The sequence below is a fragment of the Pezoporus flaviventris genome, unplaced genomic scaffold (genome assembly GCF_033815535.1).
Source record: "Pezoporus flaviventris isolate CSIRO_AGI_PZ_B2104156 unplaced genomic scaffold, CSIRO_AGI_Pfla_v1 ptg000001l, whole genome shotgun sequence".
NCBI classification, from domain to species: Eukaryota; Metazoa; Chordata; class Aves; order Psittaciformes; family Psittacidae; genus Pezoporus; species Pezoporus flaviventris.
Window position 1 is genome coordinate 18,915,378 of NW_026892549.1, and position 23,634 is coordinate 18,939,011.

The 23,634-nt window shown below is 39.7% G+C and overlaps 1 protein-coding gene across 3 annotated transcripts in view; it reads left to right on the forward strand.

Moving 5' to 3' along the window:
• Positions 1-23,634, forward strand: part of PRKG1 (protein kinase cGMP-dependent 1) — a 483,102-nt gene that overhangs the window by 367,137 nt on the left and 92,331 nt on the right. For all 3 annotated transcript variants that reach the window (XM_061446715.1, XM_061446714.1, XM_061446725.1), the window contains exons 6-7: positions 132-209; positions 4,518-4,612. In XM_061446715.1, the coding sequence (XP_061302699.1) occupies positions 132-209; positions 4,518-4,612 (173 nt within the window). The remainder of the gene's footprint in view (positions 1-131; positions 210-4,517; positions 4,613-23,634) is intronic.

Genomic DNA, 23,634 nt, shown 5'->3' on the forward strand with positions numbered 1-23,634 from the left:
GCCAATGTCAGACTGAGATAAAACTAGTCCAGGGTAATGTTTCCAGAAGTGCTGTCCTGTGAAACTGCCAAGCTATCTTGCTGAATAACAGTCTCTGATTCTATTTGTTCATCTTGACTTTTTTCTTATAGACGCACTATGAAAATGGAGAATATATTATACGACAAGGTGCTAGAGGAGATACTTTCTTCATAATCAGCAAAGGAAAGGTAAGTTGACACCCTTGGAAAGCACGAGGGATGATGGAAACAATGGTCATGATATGATGCTCTGGAAATTCAGTGCCAGTCAGCACTTTCTCTCTCTCTCTCTCCCTAAGGCACAAATGTTGCAACACTTGACATTTAATTAAACTTCTTGGCACTGTACCAGTAGGGAAGAGTGGCCTGAAGGGGAAAAAAATAGATCTCACGCTGTTTTATGCATGTGCTCACAGCAAACACTTTGGAGTTGAAAGCAGTTGTTGAATTTTACAGTAAATGACCAAAAAGCTCAGTTATTTTTAACAGTATACCCTACAATGCTCAGTGTTTTCTTTGCTAGATATCCCTCTTACAAGTCTGATCAGTTGTCATCTTCTCCAGATTAAATAATAGGAAGCCTGAGAGGTCTGAACACTTTCCTTGGGGAAAAAAGGTCTAAGTTTCTGTTCCACTGTTCACAAGGAAAATATGGGGCTTGACCTCTTTTCCCATAAAATCCTGATGGGATTTTATAGACTGAGGTTTCTCCTTCCATTCGATTTTTTTTTTTTTTTTAGCTGTCCTGATACTATTACACTTGAGAAACATTTGGCTTCTTTCCACATAGCAGGATGGAGATATTCAAGGGAATTCACAGTGATTTCCCACTGCAGGTGAAAAGTGATACTTTGAAAGTAAACACAAATGGATACATAAGCCTGAAAGCAGGCCAACCCCAGCCTCCTGGTTCAGAGGTTTGCACCAAGGCACATATTAACACTGGCCTAGTGTAATTAAGAGTAGCAAACTGCCCATGGCATTCATAGAAAAACAGTGTGGGTGTTGTACTTGCCATGGGGTTGTCTCCCAAGACAGCTATAAGCTTGCATGTACTAAAACGAGATTTTCAGTGTCATCTTCAACTCTTTATGTCTGGGAGCCAGTCTTCATTGGAAGAAAAACATGGTCTTTTGTAGGTGAATAAGAGAGTCATAGACAAGTTTCTTAAATAATCATGTACTGCAGAAATCCAAGTTTGATGGTATTCCCTCATGCCCTTTTGCTTCCCTCCACTCATAAGTAATAAAGTAATATTTCCTGTACTCCCAGAATAAGGACAACCATGATGCATGCTTCAAATCCTTATTTTCCCCCTTTTTAAATGTGCAGAAATAATGGGAGGGTGCACCTCCCTCCTCTGTTGAGTGTTTGAAGCCCTCCTTGCCATGTTGGCCAACCTGTTAGCAATGGTGCTTGTGCCCCACTTGGTCAGGTGGCTCCCATCATTTTCTGGCAGTCTTCAATCTCCAAAGAACGTCCCTTGGTTGTAAAAACCAAATCCCTATTCTTGACATCAGCTGGGCAACTGGTTGTTGACCTGCACCTCCTTAAGCCCTTATACCTCACCTGCAGGGTGGAAGAAAAGTACACCAAATGGCCCTTAGCTATTGCTCCAGAGCCCTGTAGTCCTGCTTGAGATGCTCCTTGGCTTTATCCCTGGCTTTTGCTACTATATCTTACTATGACAGCTGATGGCCAGAAAAAGAGAGCTAAAATAAAATGCACATGAGCTTGCTGAGAAATTCCCAGACCCTCAGCTGGATCCTGGTGGCTTAACAGAAGTTCCCACAGGCACAGTTAAGTCCTGCTCAGTTTTGCAAGCTTACTGATTTGCAAAATATAGTCAGTGACTTGCATAAGATGAACAGAGTTGAAGACTGGTTAGTTTTAATACCTATATTGGGATATAAGAGCTACACAGTGGGTGTAATAACTAATGCATGCAAAGAATACAGCCCAGGATAGGAAGACTTAGAGCCTCAGCAGTGAAATATGGAATAAATAGCAATGAAGTATAAAATTACTATATCAATGTGTGCTGCCTGGGGCTTTCTGAAGCAGGGGCACATAATGTCCCATGCCCCATGCTAAAACCTGACCCAGGCGACTTAGTGAGCCAGAAAAAATGTTTGCAGCGCCCATGTACCTGAGACCTTGTGTGTAGTTTCTACATTCAGCAGCATTACATGGGTATTATCAGCTACAGCTACTTATAAAAACTCTACTTGCCTTTTATGTCAACGCATCTGTAGGGACAGTCAAGTGAACAGAGAAGGTATTTTACATTTCTGAGCTGATCACTCATCTCAGAAATGCTTAGAAAGACTTCTGCTCCTTTTCTTTCAGCCCATGCTCCCTGGAGCATTCTTTTAAGAGTAAAATCCTTTTCCCCTCTTTCTTTGTCAACTCCATTCACCACACTCGACTCACTCGTGGTTTCATTTAGTTCATTTATTTTAGCATGTTTCTTCAAATCCAAGTGAATAGAAATCAAAAGTGTGTTCAAAACATCCTGTGTGCAGAAATATGTATGTTGAATAATAGGTCAGATGAGAACAGCTTGGTCCCTTCTGCTTGCTAAGTGCTGCTGCACCATGCCTGCTCTGTACCTTGCCTTTACCTGGAGACAGCATGTGCCATGCTGTGCCATTGTACACTTACTTTGCCTTTACTGGAGACAGCATGTGCCATACTGTGTCATTGTACGCTATTTTCCTTCTAAAAGCCATGATGTGGCACCAGCCTAATGCCTGATCATATAGGTTCTGTATTGGCACATGGCTATTCAAATAGCTCATCACTTTGAAACACATAGAAATCACGCTCCCATAATCCCTTAGCACTCATTGCTTTGAATCAGCAGAGGTCTCAGAGAAAAGGTTAAATCTGCATTAAAGTTCCCTTTGTTTTCCCAAAATTTTTTTCATCAGTTACAAGTGTTCCTGACTCATCCATTACATGTTCCCTACCCTCATCTGATCTTCAATGAGTCGCTGCAGATGTTAAATGTAGTGTGATGTAGACTAAGCGCTCATTAATGACTCAAACCCACTGGTTTTACCATCCATAAAAGAGATGGGAGAAGGTGCAGGCCACAGTTGTATATTTAATAGTGAAATTAAACTGGAATGTCTTTAAATCTGAAAGGATGTGTCTGACATCACAGATTTTGGCTTTGTGAATTTGCATATGCAAAAGCTCTGATTAAAACTAAACAGCCTGAAAAAGAGAAGCAGATGAGATATTTTCCTGTGTATATTAGGTAGCTTCAGGGAGTTGTTCATCCCAGTGAAATTTGGGACAACCCGTTCTTTGGAAACGCTGTCCCTTTCCACTGACCGCAGGCAGAGACTGGACAACTAACTTTATATATGGTTAACATTGGGAAAGGTGATGCCTACCATGTACTTTTAGGAGGGGTTTGTATTTCACCTGCCTTCTCGTACTGTAAGAGGTATTAGTTACCTCTGATAACATCTGAAAAGGAAGAAATATTTCTCATAGCAGGCATTACATCAAAACATTCATCTTTCATGGAGCCCTTTGAATCCTCGATATGTCATGCCATCCTCAGCATCCAGTAGGCTATCAAGGGCTTTGTCATTACATGGCAGCTGGGATTTATATCCCATACTGGCACAGGAAAACAGAGCCAAGGGTCTTCAGATGATCAATTACTATTTTTCTTCTGAAATAGTTTCAGAAAAAAAGGACCCCCCAGTGGTAAGAAATCATCATTCATGGATATAAAGTCATCTTCCTGTTGTTGCAGTGCCAGCTTCTTTATCCTTGGCTTACACTACCCGTGTTTTTACAGTGGGTAGAAAGTCTGCTTTCCATCAGCAGGACTTGGTTTCTTCTTTCATTGCAAAACGAAAACACCAAAAAATAAGAAGTCATTTTTCTTTAAACTTCAGTGAAAGTGCTTGATTTTTACTCCAGCTACAGTTGTCCCCTACCTGAATTTGATAGAGTAAAAAAGAGAGGAGGCATGTTTCATCCTGTAGTGCTCCAAATTGTTTTGTTTCAATTATGTCTAAATGTAGTTTGATTTTGTTATTCCTTTCCATTAAGTGAACTTAGTAACACAAGAAATCATGTGAAACAAAGCTAACAGAAGCCTATGCCATGTGTGTGTCTGATACATGTGAAATAGTTGAAATCTATTTCTGCTGCTGACTCCATACAGGCAGTGACTGTGCTTGTGCAACCAACTCCATGTTTAGAGTTAAAACCCTTCAAAATCACACAAATTGCATTTTTGCAAGAGTAGTAGGTACATTAATGGAAAATAACTTCATTTTCTTAGATGGTTGGTTGGTGATGCTGAGGGAATAGTGCAGGACTCTGAGGAATTACATGGTTCCCAGAGGAGATATAGACCACAGCTTTTCCTGAGAGATCCAGGAGATGACAAATCTCTTTCTGAACAAACAGGTTTTATTTGTTAATTAAAAGTTGTGTAAATGCTGGGGGGGTTTGGCCTTTCAACAGGTGAATGTTACTCGTGAAGACTCCCCCAGTGAAGATCCGGTCTTTCTCCGTACTCTAGGGAAGGGAGATTGGTTTGGAGAAAAAGCCCTTCAAGGGTAAGTGCTCCTTATGATGTAGCTCTTACATTGTGATAATTTTTCAAGGACTTTTGCAACCCTCAGAGGCCTCTTACAATTTGGAAAGAGATTTGGAGTGGGTTTATGCTTTTGGAGTCAGGAATTGTTACTTGGTGTTGCATGTTGCAAGGATGACGCACTTTAACGGAGAAATAGTCTGTTCTGCAGTTGAGTGGCCAGATGTATATCTTACTGTGTTTGTAGGCATCAGAAAATAGTTTATCTTTGTATTGTCTTCCCTGACCATTCATTCAAAGGTCAAAATGTTTGATGTTTTGTAAATGGAGTATTTTTCATGTATGGTAATATAATCATGGAGTTCTTGATAGGGTCGATAGCTGAGGGCAGGGCAGTAGAGGTGGGTTTTAAATTGTCTTACTCTGTATATATATGATTTTGGTGGAGGTGGGAATTGTATGCGAGTGACCTGTTCTATATAAACATTTTCCTTTGAGGATGAACTAAAAGAAGTTGTAAATCCATTTTCAACAGGTGATTATTTAAGAAAAATATGTTTTGTTTCCATAGGGAGGAACAAGAACAGGACTAGTAAAATATGCTTTAGGCAGGAATTTAGGACACCCATTCAACTTAATGAACAAACGCTTATACCATCCTGGATGATTATCTCTGCATAAGAGCTGTTTGGCTTCTCTTTGACGTTGTGATCACATGTTCAATCCCTCATCAATCAGCCTTCTTCCAAATAGAAGGTGGCAGAACATTTAAAGGCCAAATATGTCACTTCTTGGCAGCCAAGGAGATGTATCCAGCACAAAACTCGAGTCTTGCCCTTGCAAATCTGTACCTTATTTATAAAATAATAAGGTGGTTTTTAAATACTAAAATGGGTAGAACTATAATTTTAAATTTCCTCCAACAAACGTAAGATAGAAACACTTTCTTATTGGACCCTCGCAGAAACTAGACTCTTAGGCCTGGTATTTTTTTAAACCAGCACAAAATATATTGTGGTATCCACTCTAATAGTGAGAGTAGGCAGTAGTGTCTCCAACAAAATAATCTTTTGAAGAAGACCCATATGGAAATTAAAAGGTTTTCCTGTCTTGCATCCCTCCAGTTCTAGTGATACGCAGCAGCATCATGGTGAGAATTTCTCATCATTTCAGATAGAGGATTTGGGCTAACTGGCTCAGACTGAGATTAATTTTCAATAAATACGTTTCTACATATATTTAAATAGTCACTACATAGTAACTTTGATCTTCCAAAACTAAATGGAAACTTAATTGAGAGAATGCTCTCAACATGCAAGGAAAGCATAATACTGAGATTTTTTGCTAGGGAGATGGCATATCTGAAGAATACCTCCAGCTTGCTAATACGCTTGTAGTTCTGTATCTAGATTTAAATTGGATAGTGTGGAAAATAGTGTTGCATAAAGCATACAGCAGCTCCACAAATTGTTAAAAAATAAGTATCTTTCAGGACTGTGTAAGACATCACTGTTCAGCAACTTAGGTAACATTTAGGATGTTCCTACTACTGTAAAATACAGTTCTGGCTGAAAGCTCAAGATAAAATCAAATTTTTAGTGTATTTCTGTTTCATCTTTGGCTAATTTTCCCAAACATTACTAGGACTTGCTTAGCAGTACTTAATTGCATGCTATTAAATCATATTGTGATTTCATATGTTTAGGATATAATAAAAACTAAAAGACATTTGTTCTTGACAATATAAAATAATAGTTGTAGCATCCATTGTGTTGTGCCACACAGCAGGAGAACAGATAACAAATACCTTCCAATCCCTCATAGCAATATGTGTACTGACATGAACACTGGGTAATGATATACATTATTCTGTTTTTTGCTCTCACACCAGATGGCATGTATTATTTCACAGTATCCCATTACACCCTGGCAGTAACAAAACAAGTCATGAAATGATCAGCCACATCATCTTGCAGTAATACTCTTAACCTTCCTGGCTAATTGGTGCCGAGATAGCAGATGCATAATTTACAGTATGTCGATATATAATTTACAGTGGACTCACAGTCAGGTTTGTTTGGTGATGCTTTCTTAATGGGAAAGAAAACATTTTATAAGACTTTATAATAATTACTTCTATCAACAGAGAAATAACAATTCATTCAAATAAGCAAAGGAAAATTACTCAGTGCAGCTTTGTGGCTCATGTACAAAAACTAGCTAATAATTACGGTGTGCTGCTTTGATGGCATCACACAGATGAATGCTTGCACAAGAGCATTTGTTTGGACCATGCCACATCCTCTTCCAGAGATTTTGGTTTTGGAGCATCCATCCATCCATCCATCCATCCATCCATCCATCCATCCATCCATCCATCCATCCATCCATCCATCCATCCATCTCACTGGATGTAAAACATGGTTTAGTCTGCAGACAGTCTTACAGAGAATGATGGGAAAAGAAAAGAGGACATAAAAGCAAATATTTAGGAGTATAGGAAAGGATCTTTCTCCCTCAGAAATTGTTTCCCATAGGCCAATTCAAAAGAGGGACAATTTAAGCTATTGCCTCCTTACTGTTACCTTGTATACTGCATCATATATTGCATTTAGATGGACCTGTTGTCTTGAGTGCTGTGAATTTCACCTGGTTTTGAGATCCAGACTGTGAGACAAAAGAGCAGTGGCACATGGCAGAGGGATGATGTTTTGGAGAGGTGGCAATGGAGCCCACGTGGGTGAGCAGGAAAGGGATTTTGAAATAGCTGGGGTTTTCTGATGAATGCATTGGCTTTTAAGAAAGGGGATGCTTAATCACTTGGTAGCTTTAAGTCTCCTGGGTAGTGACAAGAGAGGAACAAATTGTGAGAGTAGGCCAGGTTGAAGCTGAAAAGTTGTTTGCCCTGACCTCCACAACGTATATAATTTCATGTATCCATATACAAGTATAAATTCTGGGGTTGCATTGTACTGAAAAAAGTTATGGAAATATGAATGCCACACTTTGATTTCAAGTTACACAAATACATGAAATGTTTTTTGCAAAGATATTTTACACATAGTGAGATGAAAATGGCAGATTGTTGTCAGGCTGTTTTACTGTATTTTTAGGCTTTGAGAGGAGCATTTTTAATGCAGTTACCAGAAGAGGCAGCTGCTTCAGTATGGCTTCAGTGTGGCTGGGACAAAAACAGGGTTATGGAAACACAGTTTTATTTTGAAAACAGCTTCATTTTCTCATTTGGCCATATGAGCTGTCTTTGAAAATAATGAAATTACTTGGTTTTCACTTGGAGTTTTTCATCTTCAGTTGTGTTGATTTATAAATCCACATGGGTGTGTATTTGTGATGTAATTAAGCCAAAGCAAAACCCATATTCAGTTGACTGTGTACAAAACCATAGCAAGGTGACAGCCAGTTTGGGAAGATGAGGGAGACTTGGTGACTGGTATAAATTATTTTAGGACACAGTGTATGAAAAAGGGAAGCCTTCCTGGCTCCAGGGTCATGGTGTGTTGTCTTGTGGATGAGACTGCTATCAAAATGTGTTTGTGGTGCATACGGTGAAGAAGAAATTGTGGTCTTTGGGTTGTGCTCTGCAACAGGGACAATTATAGTGATATTTGAGCTACTATAACAAATTCATATTTTTTTTTTGCTGTCTTCACAATGATTTGAAAATGGTTATGGTAGTACCTATCTCTCATGGGACACAACACATCTTCCTATCAAGAAAATTTGTACTATCTCCTATTTATATCTCCACGTCTGGAGGCTTCTGTGTAGTTATTGTCCCAAAGTTACAGAAATTGTCTCTTCTATAACTCCCAAAAACTCCTGGGATATGTTTTGTGTGCTGATAATTCACAGAACCAGCGAAACACTATATAGCTGTGTGGGTACGAGTGTCAAATGACATCAACTGCTCTACCCCTGTCCATCAGTTCCATAGCCCCATCATAGAAGGCCACCAAATTGGTCAGGCAGGATTTCCCCTTAGTGAAGCCATGCTGGCTGTCACCAAGGACCTTGTTGTTTTTCATTTGCCTTAGCATGCCTTCCAGGAGAATTTGCTCCAAGGTTTTGCCAGGCACAGAGGTGAGACTGACTGGTCTGTAATTCCCCGGGTCATCCATTTTCCCCTTCTTGAAAATGGGGTTATAATTTCCCTTTTTCCAGTTGTTGGGAACTTCACCTGACTACCATGACTTTTCAAATATGATGGCCAGTGGCTTCGCAACTTCATTTGCCAGCTCCTTCAGGACCCACGGATGGATTTTATCAGGACCCATGGACTTGTGCACGTTCAGGTTCTTAAGATGGTTTCGAATCAGATCCTCTCCTACAGTGGGCCCAAGGTCTTCATTCTCACAGTCCCTGTGTCTGCCTTCCAAGACTTGGGTGGTGTGGTCAGAGCATTTGCCAGTGAAGACTGAGGCAAAGACATCATTCAGAACCTCAGCCTTCTCAAATCCAGGGTAGCCAGTTCTCCTGAGAGCTTCTGAAGAGGGCCCACATTGTCCCTAGTGTGTCTTTTATTTGCAATGTACCTATAGAATCCCTTCCTGTTATCCTTAACATCCCTAGCCAAGTTTAATTGTAACTGGGCCTTAGCTTTCCTAACCTGGTCCCTACCTTCCCAGACAACATCCCTGTACTCTTCCCAGGCTTACCTGTCCTTGCCTCCACCTTTTATAAGCCTCTTTTTTCCCCTCTAAGTTTGCTCATCAGCTCCTTATCCGTTCAAGGAGGTCTCCTACTGCACTTCCTTCTAGTTGGGATGCAACACTGCTGAGCGTGTAGCAGGTGATCCTTGAATATCAGCCAACAGTCTTGGACCCCCCTGCCCTCTAGGGCTATATCCCATGGAACCTTACTAAGCAGGTTCCTGAAGAGGCCAAAGTCTGCTCTCCTGAAGTCCAGGGCAGTGAGCTTGCTGCACGCTCTTCTCACTGTCCTGAGGATATCAAATTCGAGCATCTCATGATCACTGCAACCAAGGCTGCCCTGGAGAGTCACATTTCCAGCAAGCCCTTCCCTGTTGGTGAGCACAAGGTCAAGCATGGCACCTCTCCTTGTCGGCTCCTCTATTACTTGCAGAAGGAAGTTGTCTTCCACACAATCGAGGAACCTCCTGGACTGCTTGTGCTGGGCTGTACCATCACTCCAACAGATATCAGGGTGGTTGAAGTCACCCATGAGAACAAGGGCCTGCAAGCGTGAGGCTTTTCCTATCTGTCTATGGAGTGCTTCATCCGCAGATTCCTCTTGATCAGGCGATCTGTAACAGATCCCCACAGTAATGTCTCCCATAGCTATATTACCTTTAACCCTGACCCACAAACTCTCTGTGGACTGCTCACCTGTTCCCAGACAGAGTTCCATACTCTCCAGACTATCCCTAACATAAAGGGTAACTCCCCCTCCCAGCCTGCTGGGCCTGTCTTTTCTAAAGAGCCTGTAACCTTCCATTCCAACACTCCAGTCATAGGAACCATCCTACCGTGTTTCTGTGATGCCTATTATATCATAGCCCTGTAGATGTGCACACATCTCTAATTCCTCTTATAAAGAAAGACCCTTATAACTTTGGCTGGTAGGAGGGGGAAGTTGGGAAGCACTTTTTATCAGCTGTTGCTAAATGGATCTTTTTTTAAGTGCAGGGTGTTTTGTAGCCCTTTTCCTGCCCTGCACCTGCAATACTGTGTGCGTAGCTTATGGACCATTGATGCGACTCATGACCTCCAAGGACCAGCTGGAATTATTTCATCCATTACATAAGCTGGGTTTTACACTTATTACAAGTGCTGGGTGATTCTAAAAGGTATTTCTGCTATTACAGTGTATTTTCTATCTTTTCCTCCCAGGTAGAACCCTGCCCATAAAATCAGGTGAGAGCTGGGAAGTGTGAAAAGGGGTTTATGGCTGATGGATTTTAACCCATTGCCCAGAAATGCAAGGAATACCAGAAGCTTTTAGAATGTTTAGAAAAGCTGTTGGCAACCCCCTGAAACAAAACCCTTCTGGAGGCTTTGAAGGATAGGAGCTCAGAAGGCCAGACAGCTGGAAACAAGGAGGCAAAGTGACAGTGAGATGGTATAACCATATGTTTCCCCATGGGTTTGGATTTCTTCCTGCAGCCATCTGGCCCTTCCTTGTGTTAGGAGAGGTGATCAGGTGAACCTTCAGTCAGACTGATCTCCTAAGGGAGCACCGTGGCAGTAATTACACCCTGCTAAAATGTTTCCCTATCCTTTCCAGGCTGGCTTCTGGTGTTTGAGTCTTAAGCCCTGGTCTTAAAGCCCTTAGATAGGGCATCACTCTAGCACAGATGGAGATATTGCTGCTGCAAAGTAAATTATGAAATCTTCATCAGGACCTTTGCAATTTGTTTAATTGCATTATTGTAAGCACGTATAGATTGCTGATGTAGCTGCTTTGCTGTCTCCAAATACACAATTTTCACCCTTTATTTCTTCATAAAACATAAGCCAATGTTATGATGGCTTGTGCAGACGCTTGTGGCAAGCGTCTTCATCTGGTTACCAAAAGCTCTTGATGATCTAAGAAGTTCCCTGGCAGGGAAGAGGCTCTCAATTAAAGGACTTATACAAAGTATTTTAAAATGAGCTAGCAGATTGACCCTAATTGGCATGCTTAAACTCACAAAAGTGTAGTTATGCCATCGCCACCTAGCAAAAACAAATCTGTTCTTTTTAGAGCTGTGTCAACTTCAACCACCCTCTGTGTAGAAAATGAGAAAGAACCCAGAGGGACAGAACAAGATGAATTGACTCTCATCCTATCTGGGAGTGCTGTCTTGTGACCACTGAAATCAAGGTTGTCTTATGTTTTTCCAGCAGGAATGAACTGATATTGTTGACTCTTCTTGTCTTAAATAAGAATACAGTGTAGATCACACCAGGTGAAACCAAAGGTCCATCTAGCCTGGCGTCCTATCTTTTACAGGAACCAGAATCAATTGCTGAAGAATGCTCTGAACCAGAGCTGGTGGTTTTAATAATTTATAATCCTTGGTGGGGTGTCAAATTACCTTCCAAACATGTGCAGGTGGTTTTAAAATCCACAAACTTCTATGCCTATTAGCTTCACGGTTTAAGTGTGCAGAATGAGAAGAAATGCTGATTTTATTATGGGGGTTGTTTTGGGTGGGCCATCTGCTCCTCTTATGAGATGCCTCCAAGTTCTCAGATGTGCAGTGGACTTCTTGATTTGCAGAGCTCAAGAGTCTGTTCTCTGAGACTATAGACTTGGCAAGAAGAGATTAAATGTGAAGACAATAACTTTTCTTTACTATGTTTGCAGTTTCTAGCATCTTAAATGACTTGGTAAGATCTCCTGAGTGCAGTTCTACTTTTTCTTTAACAGGGACCACACTTTTTACATAAAAGTATTTGGAATTAGAGTTAACCAACTGCAGCATCTTTCTGCATTTTGGCAAACAGCTCTTCAGTCAATAATCTGAGTGTTTTTCATAATTTCTGTGCTCATGCTACAGGAAGCTGATAACATCTTAGTCAAGGAGGTGTTGGTGAACCTTCCCAAAAGGCTATGCAGCTTTTCAGATTTGCTCCACATGGCAAGTTACACAAGAACTGCTCTTCTAGGTTAGAATAAGCAAAGGGCTTCTTTAGACACAAAGTAATACAGCAAGGACACCAATTGCAAAAAACCAGCTACAAAAGCTCTTCCAATGTCTGTGTTTAAATGATAACTTAAAAAGCTCAAGTAGGACTGGAGTTAAGCAGTGAAATAATGAACTGGGGGGTGGGGAGGGGTTCAGCCGCTTGATTTTCCCCATTGTTAAATATTTTCTAAGTTTCTTGAATTTCAGGGCAGTTGACTTGGAAATGAGATGCAGCTTTATTTTATAACAGTGCTGAACAAAAGCCAGTTCAGTCAAGCAACAGTAAACACCACATTCAGAAGGAAAACCAAATGTTTATGTACTTAAGCACGATCAGTGAACACCAGAATTTGAGTCTTTTGTGCCTTATCAAGTCTCCTGCCTCTTGCTGTATTTTGAGCGGCCACTTTGCATTTCCCAAGCCTGTTTACATAAAATACATAATAATGAAAATACATCAGTTACTGAAGGAATATAGACAGTCATATTAATAGAAGGCTGGTGCACAAATATCTCTTTTTGCTTATTGCCTGAGAGAAAAAGAAAACAAATATCTGGCTTTTTATTTACTCTGTCAAACAATAGGCTTATTTTGGGGAAAGTAGCAGTTAGGCAGTAAATTCAAAATTTTACTATTATTTTAACTAAAACTGCAGAAATAAAGTTGCTCCGATTTCTACAGGGAAGTCATGCTCGGAGCCAGCTTCATGACTCAAATGCAGTTAATAAATAATCAGGTTGTTTTGAGTCTTAAAGATAACAATTGTTAGTTTATAAAATCACAGCTTATTAATATGTTTGGCTTTTTTACAACTGAATCATAGCCTGGGATCTAAAACTGTGTGTTTGCTTTCCTTTGAGGGTGCAGTCCTACAGAGCAAGCACAATATTCCTACATCTGAGCTTAAAATATATATAAAATTGGGCAACAGGATTGTGCCAGATGGAGGACAGCAGAATTACTGAGGGTTTATAGTTACAAATGTATTTGCTTACACATAACTGCAGTGAATGTCTCTGAGAATTTTTCTCATGTCTTTTTGCCTCAGTATCATTTCAGAGTTTGAAAGAAACCCTATTGCTAAAATATGTAATGCATGGGAAATACCACAGGGGTATTATATTGTTACTTATCTTATTAGAGATAGCAATGCTGCTAGAGCACTATTCACATGAAACTATATGTTCTTATTATAAAGTTTTTTAAATAGCACAATTTAGGGGATGTATCTTCTTGTATGAAATGGGATGAGTGAAATTGGTTAGTGATAGAAATTATTTTAGAGGTCAGATCTTGGTAGTTCTTGCTTACTTGAAAAAGTATAAACCTGAAATCACAGTTTGTTTTTCTTATTTGGAGGATGTGAAATAGCCTGGAAAGCAATTTTTGCAGACAATACTTCTACTATGCTAAAGAAAAAGCAACAGAAAATCACCCCCACAACCCACCCCCACTCCCCAACCCCCCCGCCCAAGGAAAAAAAACAACAACAGCAACAAAAACCTATCAAACCCACCTAATTTTTATCCTGCATCTACTTGTAGTATTTTGGGGTTTTTTATGTTCTTAAACAATAAGACCTTTATGTCAATATGTTACTGTCAACAATAAATGTCGGTGATTGAAACAAAACATTTTATCCTAAAATTTAAAAATTATGTTGCTTTTGTCAAAATGCTGAAATGCTGTTTTATGACATTTTTAATTAGAAAAAAATATTCCATAATCCAAAATATATGTGTTTATAGGGAGATGAGAAAATATCCCTTTAGAAGACCTCCTGAGGAAATCAGACATTTTCTTGAGAAAATGCTTCCATCAAAATACTCCTGATAGCTCTGTTAAGGTTTGTAAGCATTAAATGGAACTGAAAAATACATCAAAGAATTATAATTCTCTTGACTTCCTTAAACAAAAATAAATAACTAAAGATGCCTACTGGGAATGCAGAGGCAGAAGTACAAATTACTGGCAGGGTTACCGCATGCAAACTCACAGCCTGCCAGCTGCTCTGCGTAACTACCCAGGATGCAGACAAGAAAATTCATGTAAGCTAACCCTCAGAGCAGGTTTATAACAATATGCAATCACAGGGGAAAAAAAGAGCAAAAAATGCTCACATTTACACAGTTATGCATGCACTTTAACATACAAGCTTGAATGTCATCACATCTAATGGCATTATAAAAACATGCCTGCTTAGGGCATCTCCTCGGTTGGCTGCTTTAATTTATAGACAAGCTTGCTATAGCATAATGTGTTGTGTCTCCTCTTCAAATCTCCTTTTTATATCAGGATGTATTTGGTATTGTGTGTCAGACTTGCAACTCCATATAAAATAACTATCATTTATAAATTATTCATGCATAAAAATTGAAGGTGTTTTTCTTCAGGGATGCATAGTAGCCTGGTATTGGAATGCAGTGCCCAGTTACCTGTTGATGATTATAAGGCACCATCATAATATAAAATAGTTAATATAAAGCCTTATGATTTAAAAATAGTAGAACATTCCTTTTAGAATCACATTAAAACAATTCAACCTCTAAAAATATAGAATAGTGTATTTTCATGGCTTTCATTTTTCATGATAATTTAAAAACAAGGGGTAAGCTGTTTAAATTAGCTATGATTTTGACATATGATATAGTCATATAGTAAATGAGGCCCCCATTCTTGGAAAAATAGGCTGGTGCAAGGATGCTGGAGAGGAACACTTCATCAGGGACTGTAGCAATAGGACAAGTGGTAATGGGTTTAAACTTAAACAAGAGAAGTTCAGGTTAGATATAAGGAGAAAGTTCTTTACTGTGAGGGTGGTGAGGCATTGGAAGGGGTTGCCCAGGGACGTTGTGAATGCTTCATCTCTGGCGGTGTTCAAGGCCAGATTGGACAGAGCCTTGGACAACATGGTTTAGGGTGAGCTGTCCGTGGCCATGGCAGGGGGGTTGGAACTAGATGATCTTAAGGTCCTTTCCAACCCTAACTATTCTATGATTTTGTGACTCTGTAAGTTTGCATTTATCACACATTTCTAATAAGCTGTTATTTTGTTAATCATGTTTTCATATTTGATGTTGGGAACAACACATAATGACTTCTTGATTTAACTTGTGTCATCCAGATTATTGAACAGGGAAAAATGGTCTTCATCATTATAGACTTGCTATTTTTAAATTATTTTTCTGTAACATGTCATCCTTCAATGACCTAATTCCCTTTGTGAGCTCTCACACCTGTCAGGATCCCAACCCTGATGTTCTCAGGTTTCATCACTGGCTGCATGTAATCTCCTGTGTGTAGCAGACCCAGAATCCTGATGACTTTGGTTTTTATTGTAGTAGGTTATGAGTTAAGAAGAAGAATATTGTGTAGCAACATTAAAACTAGATAAATTAGCAGTTAAGGAAAGTTGGATGGATTGTATAGTTCTGCAACATCATGAAATAGAATCCTAGAACCATAGAATGGTTTGGGTTGGAAAGGACCTTAAAAATCATACAGTTCCAACTCTTCTACCATGGGCAGGGACACCTTCCACGAGACCAGGTTGCTCACAGCCCTGTCCAGCCTGGCCTTGAACACTGCCAGGGATGGGGCAGGCACAGCTTCTCTGGGTGAGCTGGTCCAGTGCCTCACAACCCTCACAGTGAAGAACTTCTTCCTGAAAGAAAGGAAAAGTTTAGGAAATTCTTGTTATTTATTCCAGGTAGATGACACGAGGCCCTCTGCAGTTATCCACCAATGCCTTAGCCCCATCAAAAAAGGCCACCAGATTTGTCAGGCACAATTTGCCCTTAGTGAAACCATGCTGGTGTCACAAATCACCTCCTTATTTTCCATGTTTTGAGGAGGATCTGCTCCATGATCTTGCCAGGCACCAAGGTGACACTGACCAGCCTGTAGTTCCCCAGGTCTTCCTTTTTTGCCTTTTTTAAAAATGGGGGGTATGTTTTCTGTTTTCCAGTCAGTGGGAACATCACAGTACTGCCACAGCCTCTCAATTATGATGGATAATGGCCTGGCCACTTCATCTGCCAGGTCTCTCAGGATCCAGAGTCGCATCTTCAGGTATCATGTTCTTGTGCACCTTCAGGTTCCTTGGTTTCAAACCTGATCTTTGTGGTGGACTTGGCAGTCCTGGGGTAAAGGTTGGACTTGATGATTTTAAAGGTCTTTTCCAACCTAGCTGCTTCTGTGATTCTCCTACATAGGGCAGTTCTTCATTCTTCTATTCCCTGCTTTTGCCTTCTACAACTTGGACAGTGTGCCTGGAGCACTTAATAATTGATGTCCTTTCTAATTTATAAACTTCTTTTGCACAGCTGCATATCGCACCCAACTTTGCCCAGTGGTCAGTGGTTTATAGGTTTACAGAAACACCATGACCCTTCAAGGGGTGATTCATCCTATTCTGAAACTCCTTTGCTGTCAGTGCTCTCCAGTGCTGCCTGGGACTTGCAGACTGCTGGGCTGGATGGAATCCCAGCATCATGCAGGGCAGCTGAATCCCACTTGGAGGCACTGACTGTATTTCCTTTAGGATTAAAAAAGAAAAAACCTCTGGGTGGCTGCATAATAAGTATTACCAGTGGGAATCCTAGTGATGGACATTATTCAGATAATTTTATTCTCCAGATGTTATTCTCCAGATAATAAAGATGTTAGTCTCCAGATTTTATGTTACAGCTGTCCAACCATTAAGTAACATACTTAACTGCCACAGAGAAGCTCAAAATTAAGGATGAAATATTTATAGGACTGGAGCTGTCTATTTGTTCATATGAATGCCTATTTAATTCTATTTTGTTAAGAACTCTACAGTATTAAAAGACCATTTTAAGATCACCCTTTTCAAGTAATGCTAATTTAATTTGAAAAGAAGATACCAAAAGAGTCATGTCCTCTTTTATGGAATTTAATTTAAGAATCTGAATGAGCCCAGTGTCCAGTTTGGGTTTTGTTTTGGTTTCTTTTTTGCTTGGTTGTTTTGTCTGAGAAATGTACTTGCTGATGGGCTGAAGTCTCTATGGCAGAGCTGGAATACCATTTGTACCCAAGAAGCTTCACAGTTGCATTTCAAAAGCCTAGAGCAAAGAACCTGAGGCCCTCATGCGAAGCTACAACTTGTCCCCTGAGCCATGGACTGCTTCAAGGAGCATGTCTGCAATTACTTTCCACAACCTAGAATCTTGCTTCCAATGCTGTCCCAAGCTGGCTAATAAACTGCAGAAAGAAATCATAACTGCATAGACATTTAATAATAACTGACTGGGGTAATTGCCTTTGTGTAGCTCGCGGTGTGTCACCCTGAAACATGAATTGGCATTGACATCTGCAAAGCCCCACTCAAAAAGAAACGTCAGCCTGGTAGCAATGCAGAGATAAGCCTGATTGTTTTTTTCCATCTACCTTTTTAGCTGGCTTTTAGCTTTTTTCATGGCTTTGTTACAGAGTGTGAAGCTTTTCACTTTGAGTGGGTCTGCCAGGGAGAGTAAACAAGTGCTGGATGCAGTAGCAGTGGGAGTTATGCTTGTGTGTCCTGCAAACTGGTGATAACAAATTAATTCTTAATCCAGGTATGAGCACAGCATGAGAAACTTTGCCTGAGCTGGCAACTTGGTAATCTCTCCAGAGACATGAGGTATGATGCCGACCCTTTGTGAAAATGACTGTAATGTCAGACCAGATGCACATCAGGGCTGGGTGGTGTGTGGGGGATCTCTAGACCAAGTCTGCTCTTCTCATCTTGCCTGCCTAAGTACAAGGAGTTTCATAGGTGGTATACTGTTCATATACTATCTATATTTCCATTTCTTGACAGTCATCAGTCTACCAGACCCTTGCTTTGAATTCAGTTATTAACATCAATTTTGAATCTTAGAACAGATCTATTCCCCATTTCAGGACTTGACAGAAGGGCTGTTTATGCTGGCAATGGCAAATGAGGCTCTGATGGCTCCATTTTCAGTTACAGCTTCTGAACATATTACATTGACTGTTGATGTAAATGATACAGTTGAACTTTGGAGTACTCAACACGTTAAAGAAAATATGTGTTGTCCCATCCTGTCCCCATGGGGTGTTGCTGGGGCTCTGAAAGGGAAGCTGGAGCCAGCTTCAACTCTGGGATCTTGGAGACATCTAGGCTAGCTGGAAATACCACCTGGAAATATTGCCAGTTTTAACATTTAAAAATAAATAGATTGTGTTATCACTAAACAAAGTGAGGTCTTATTTTAGGCAAAGTTGCAATCTGAGCATAGCTTTTGCAAGACGCAGAAGCATTCCCATTACAGCATTAGGACTTCATGTCCAAAGCTTGTGTTACCTTTATGTTTGATTCCCCTAACATGTGTCTGAGAGATGATTTTTTTGAAGTGGTTTTTCTGTTAGGAAAGTTTGTTATTTATTTACAAATCTATGATTTGTAACATCAATGTGGATCTTTATCTAAGATAGCTGTTTACTTAACACAAGATTTGGGTTGCTATATGCAGAATTATTTAGGAGTGCTCCTTATGGGTGCTAAATGGCCTACAAACATTTTATTAGGCTGAACCATGTTATTACTGACCCTCAGAAACTTTGTCTAGGGCTCGAGATTTTAAGTTTTAGACCAAATTTAACCAGGGAATGAGCTATACCTGTGCCAGTTGTGTTGAACTAGCTGGAATGGGAGCAGTGCTAGCAATCTCCTCTCTGTCACAACTGAGATACTGCAAACCCTGTGAACAGGGCTTAAATGAAGATTTATTCTTAGGGCACTTTACAGCACCCTGGTAGACAATATTGTTTTTTCCCAAAGAGCACCTTTGATGGATAGCATTGGTGGGTAAGGGAAGAGCTGCTAACATCATCTACCTTATCCCTCACCAGATGAGAACATTTTTATCTCCTCAGTCACTGAGAGATGAACTGCTAGCCCATTCTTTTCTCTTTTATACTACTAATACTATTTATTGTACTGAAAGCTGTTCTTCTAGAATTATAGCATCACCTACTCATGATTTAAGCTGGGAGGGACTTACAGAGGGCATCTGGTACAACTCTGGGCTCAGAAGGAGTCTAATTACAGCAGTTTGCTCAGGGACATGTCCAAATGCATGTCCAAACATTACCCTAAGGTTTGTTTTCTTCTTTTTCATTTCTTTTCTTGATTTCTTTGACAAGGATCCATTTATTTGTGTCCTGGCTCTTCTGCTTTCTTGCCTCAAACACCAGTTCTTCTTCTTTGTGTTTATGACTTGACTCCATCTGGCCTTTTCCGGTAGTCACTAGTGATTTTGGCATTAATGCCCGCTTACTATGTTTGTCTAAAAAGTATCTTTGTGCTTCCTCCTGATGCCCTTCAGTCTGGGAGAAGTTCTCTCTAAAGACCCACAAAGTTGGCCAGGCTTCACTCCTTTGAACTCATCTTTACTACCGTGTGTGTGAAGCTGTTTCCCAGTAGAGTTCTAGCAATGTGCTAAGACCACCTCTTGTCATTCTGAGCCATTATATACATCCTTTTTTCTACGTATTTTCTTCTGTTCCTCACCAGCCAGCCACTTTCTCTTAGCCTTAAGATGAAGTGTAGATTTTAGTGCCAACATAATAAATAGTTCTTCCCATAGTTAGGAAATATACAGGTCTTCACCACTAGGCAGCAGGTTAGTCATCGTTTGTCCTGGGTGCTATTTTAATTTCCCACTCCATAGTGTAATTTTAAATATAATATGTTTGGGAACTTTACAAAGAAGATGTCTTAAACTGTCCAGTAAAGTCTTGTACCTTTTTTTTTTTTTTTTTTCTTTCAAACAGAAAGCACAAACTAGTGAAAAGTAAACAAACTCAGCAAGAGGGGCTAAGCATTAAGTAGGGATAGAGGGATGATGGTTTTGTTGGCTTGACTTTGCTCTCTTGGGTCCAAATCTACTTTATATATATTACTAGTGGGTTGTTTGGGTTTTCTTAATATTGCCAGTGCCGATGTCACAAAGAAGTTTTCTTAATTTTCTTCTAAATTAAAACATCTATTCTCTTAGGTAACTTAAGTGTTGAGGTACCCAAGTCAGCTCTGAATTGAACAATCAGTAACATTGGCAAAAGCCCCGTGATAATCTAGCTGAAATCTACAAAAGCATTACTTTGGGGATAACCTTATTCTTAATTCTTTAATATCTTCTGCAATGTATGATTGACTTTTGCATCATGCTGTGATAGAGATGATAATGTGAAATATGTAGGTGGGCTTCTTCTGGTCCTGGAGTGTAAGCTTCAAAAACACTTTTAGTCTTCTACAATGAAATAGGTGGGGTCACATATAACCCGAAGGGGGAAAACAAGCAAGCTGAAATTAAATCAGGAAGAGCAAAATGTGTAAGGTTCCTTGACAAGGAATTACTTTTATAGACTGAAGACATACAGCTCCTTCATGCCAGGCTGGTGTGCCGGTCCAGTCTAAAACCAGCTACTGGATGCACTCGATTGCAGAAGTAGTCTGGAGTGTCTTCTCATCTCTGCACTGAAAGGACAGGAATTAAACAAGGTAAAAATTGATACAAATATGTAGAAGTTAAAAGGAGCAGTGTGCATAAATAGCCTGGAAAGACAGAAATTGCACACAAGCTTTTTATGCAAAAGCTATAGATTAAATCTCTCTTCTGTCAAATAACTGGGAGATAATATGTGTTATCCATTGCATCTGCTGGTGAAGACTTCCCTGTGATTTTAATATCTTGACCTTGGCCATTTTGAAATTTCCTCTAGTAATGTTTGAAGCTTTGCGAAAGGAGATGGAATTAACTTTAAACTCAATATTATTCTGTTATGAAGGCAGGTATTTCCAACATCTTATATTACCACAGGTTAATGTAACACTTTTAAAGATGGAAAGATGGCTCTAGTTGTGATTTTCTCTTCTATCTTGCATCTGAAAACTTTGTCTAAAATTCTTCTAGTGTTCTCTTTAAGCTTTCCTTGACTACATCTGCCTTAAGGAAGACTGAGAAGTGGCATAAAAAGGCATTTGACTCTTGTTGTTCAGGTGACCTGGAGCTTATACCATGTATTTTAGCAGTTCTTAGTGCCAGAGTGAAAGTCTATTTTACTTTAGAAAGTGACCCTTTTATTACACAGTTCTTAACAATTAGTTGAATTTAATGGAGAGAAGGGAGAATTATGTACAGGAGGTAGACAAAAACCAGATGAACGTTAGCTGAAAGAGAGCTCCAAGTGTCTCTTCTCTGACCTCCTGCTTGACGTTGGAGCAAATTCATCATTGCCTTGTCCAGCCTAATCTTGAAAATCTTCAAGGACAGAGCGTAGGTCACCAGCTGACCTATTTCACTGCTGTAAGTTGTTCTTAAGTTTTCCATCATGTCCAGCCTAAACTTCCTAAATGACAACATGTGGCTGCTGCTTTAAAAACAGTCTGGAGGGGAAAATAGCAGCAGAAGTCATTTAAACCAAATAGTCTGACATTGAACATGGATTATTGCAGCTATTTGCTTCAAAAAGCTATTGAGCCCAGTGTTTTATTGCAATGAATGTGTCTAATCTGCATGGGCTCTGGGGGGGGGGGGTGTCCACAACATAAAAGGAGTTAACCAGTATGTGTATTTTTCAGTCTTGTGTCATGTGTCCTTTCTGGACAAGTTTCTAGGGACTTGGAGAAAGACTTTAATAATTTGGCAATTTAGAGAGATATGTCTACCTAGGAGAGCTGAAAATCTTTTTAATACTGGGAAAGACTGAGCTTTTTGTGCTGTTGCTTTATTACCCTGATGCTACAAAGAATTTAGGAAAGATTTAAATTTTTAAACTAACCCCAGGTGTGTGTCCTTGATCAATGATGTTTTACGGATAAGGGTATCACCTCTCTAAGCAGGGCATCTCAGAGGAATTCAAGCTCATTTAAAAAGTATTTTATCATTTTAAAACTGTTCACGAAAGGCTCATAATAAAGTACTGTAGTTAACCTTATAGCCTTATTTTTCCTTTTTTTTTTCCTTTTATGGCTGTAGAACATATTTTTCCCATGTGGAGATTCCAGATTAAGAATAGTGAGAATGTGGAAGGGAAGTATTTTAATTGTCAAGAGCTTTGATTTAGTGATGAGACACTGACACTGTGACACTGTGTTCCTCCCAGTGCTCAGGAGAAGCACTGGACTGCTTCACAATGTCTTCATTTTCCATCCAGGCTCAAGATTTTATCAGTACCCAATGCTTGAAGAGAGATGAGCCAACCACTGGACTTTGTGTCAAACCCCTAAGCCCCTCAATTTTCACAAATTCTACTGCTGATACTCCCCAACAGATGCAGAACATGATAGTTTTGTTGGCAATATTTGCATACTCAAATGGCTACAGTGTTTCTAAATTATGTGCACTTTATGGCTGTACTTTCCAGTATTAGTTCATGTCTTTTGCTTTTCTTACTGAAGAGAATATTTGAATATATATGATTAAGTTCCCTGTCATTTCTAAAAACACAAGGGGAAAGCAGTCGTGTTTACTTGAAAAACGTTGCTTGTGCAAAAATGAGCAAGTCACCATGTTCAGGGAATCAGTCAAAATATGTGCCAGTAACCATATGGGAATTAAGCCAGCTGGATTTGTCTCCTTAATAATCTTGTGCCAACAATTTGACAGTCCTCAAACTCATTTAGGGTGTTCAAAATCTGGATTATCTCTGTGCAGCATTGGTATGCTACGTAGGCAAACCTTTACGTTTCAGAGTTAGCTTGGATTAAAAAAATACACTTTTTTCAGAGGTTGTTTTTCATTAACAGCTCTAACTTAATAATGCAAAATGTTAAAAGTGTATCAAAGGATGGTATTTATTCATCTTAGTAGGCATAGTTTGATGGATAATGTTATACATGATCAAATCTGGATTTCGTCATGGTCATCAGCGTGTACTTTATTTCTTTCCTTTATTATGAGCATGTGGTGAGATTTATGAGATTTTGAGAACAGTATGGTTACTTGTCTTCACAGAGAGGAGCAGGAGCATGGTCTTATACAATACTCCAACCACAAATGAGCAGCCCAGTTTGTAAGAGGCAGGTTATTGATGCGCACAGAGTTTTAAATGAAGGTGGCATGTTTGATTGTAGGCTTTGATAAGGCTTTGTTAGAATTCATTTGCCAGTAGCATTGCAGACTTTTTCTAATTACTGCTCTCTTTACAAAAGTTCCCTCCTAAAATGATCTGTGGTGGTTTATGGCTTTATATGGGATCATCTGCAGTGAGTCAGTACCTGCTGGGGAAGGATACACTCCAAGAGACGTGGTTTAACGAAGGCACACTTTCATTAGTTTACTCATCTCGAATTAACTAATCACTAACTCATCACTTGCAGGTGATGTAATTTTTTTTTTTCAGTCCCCTCTCTATTTCTAGT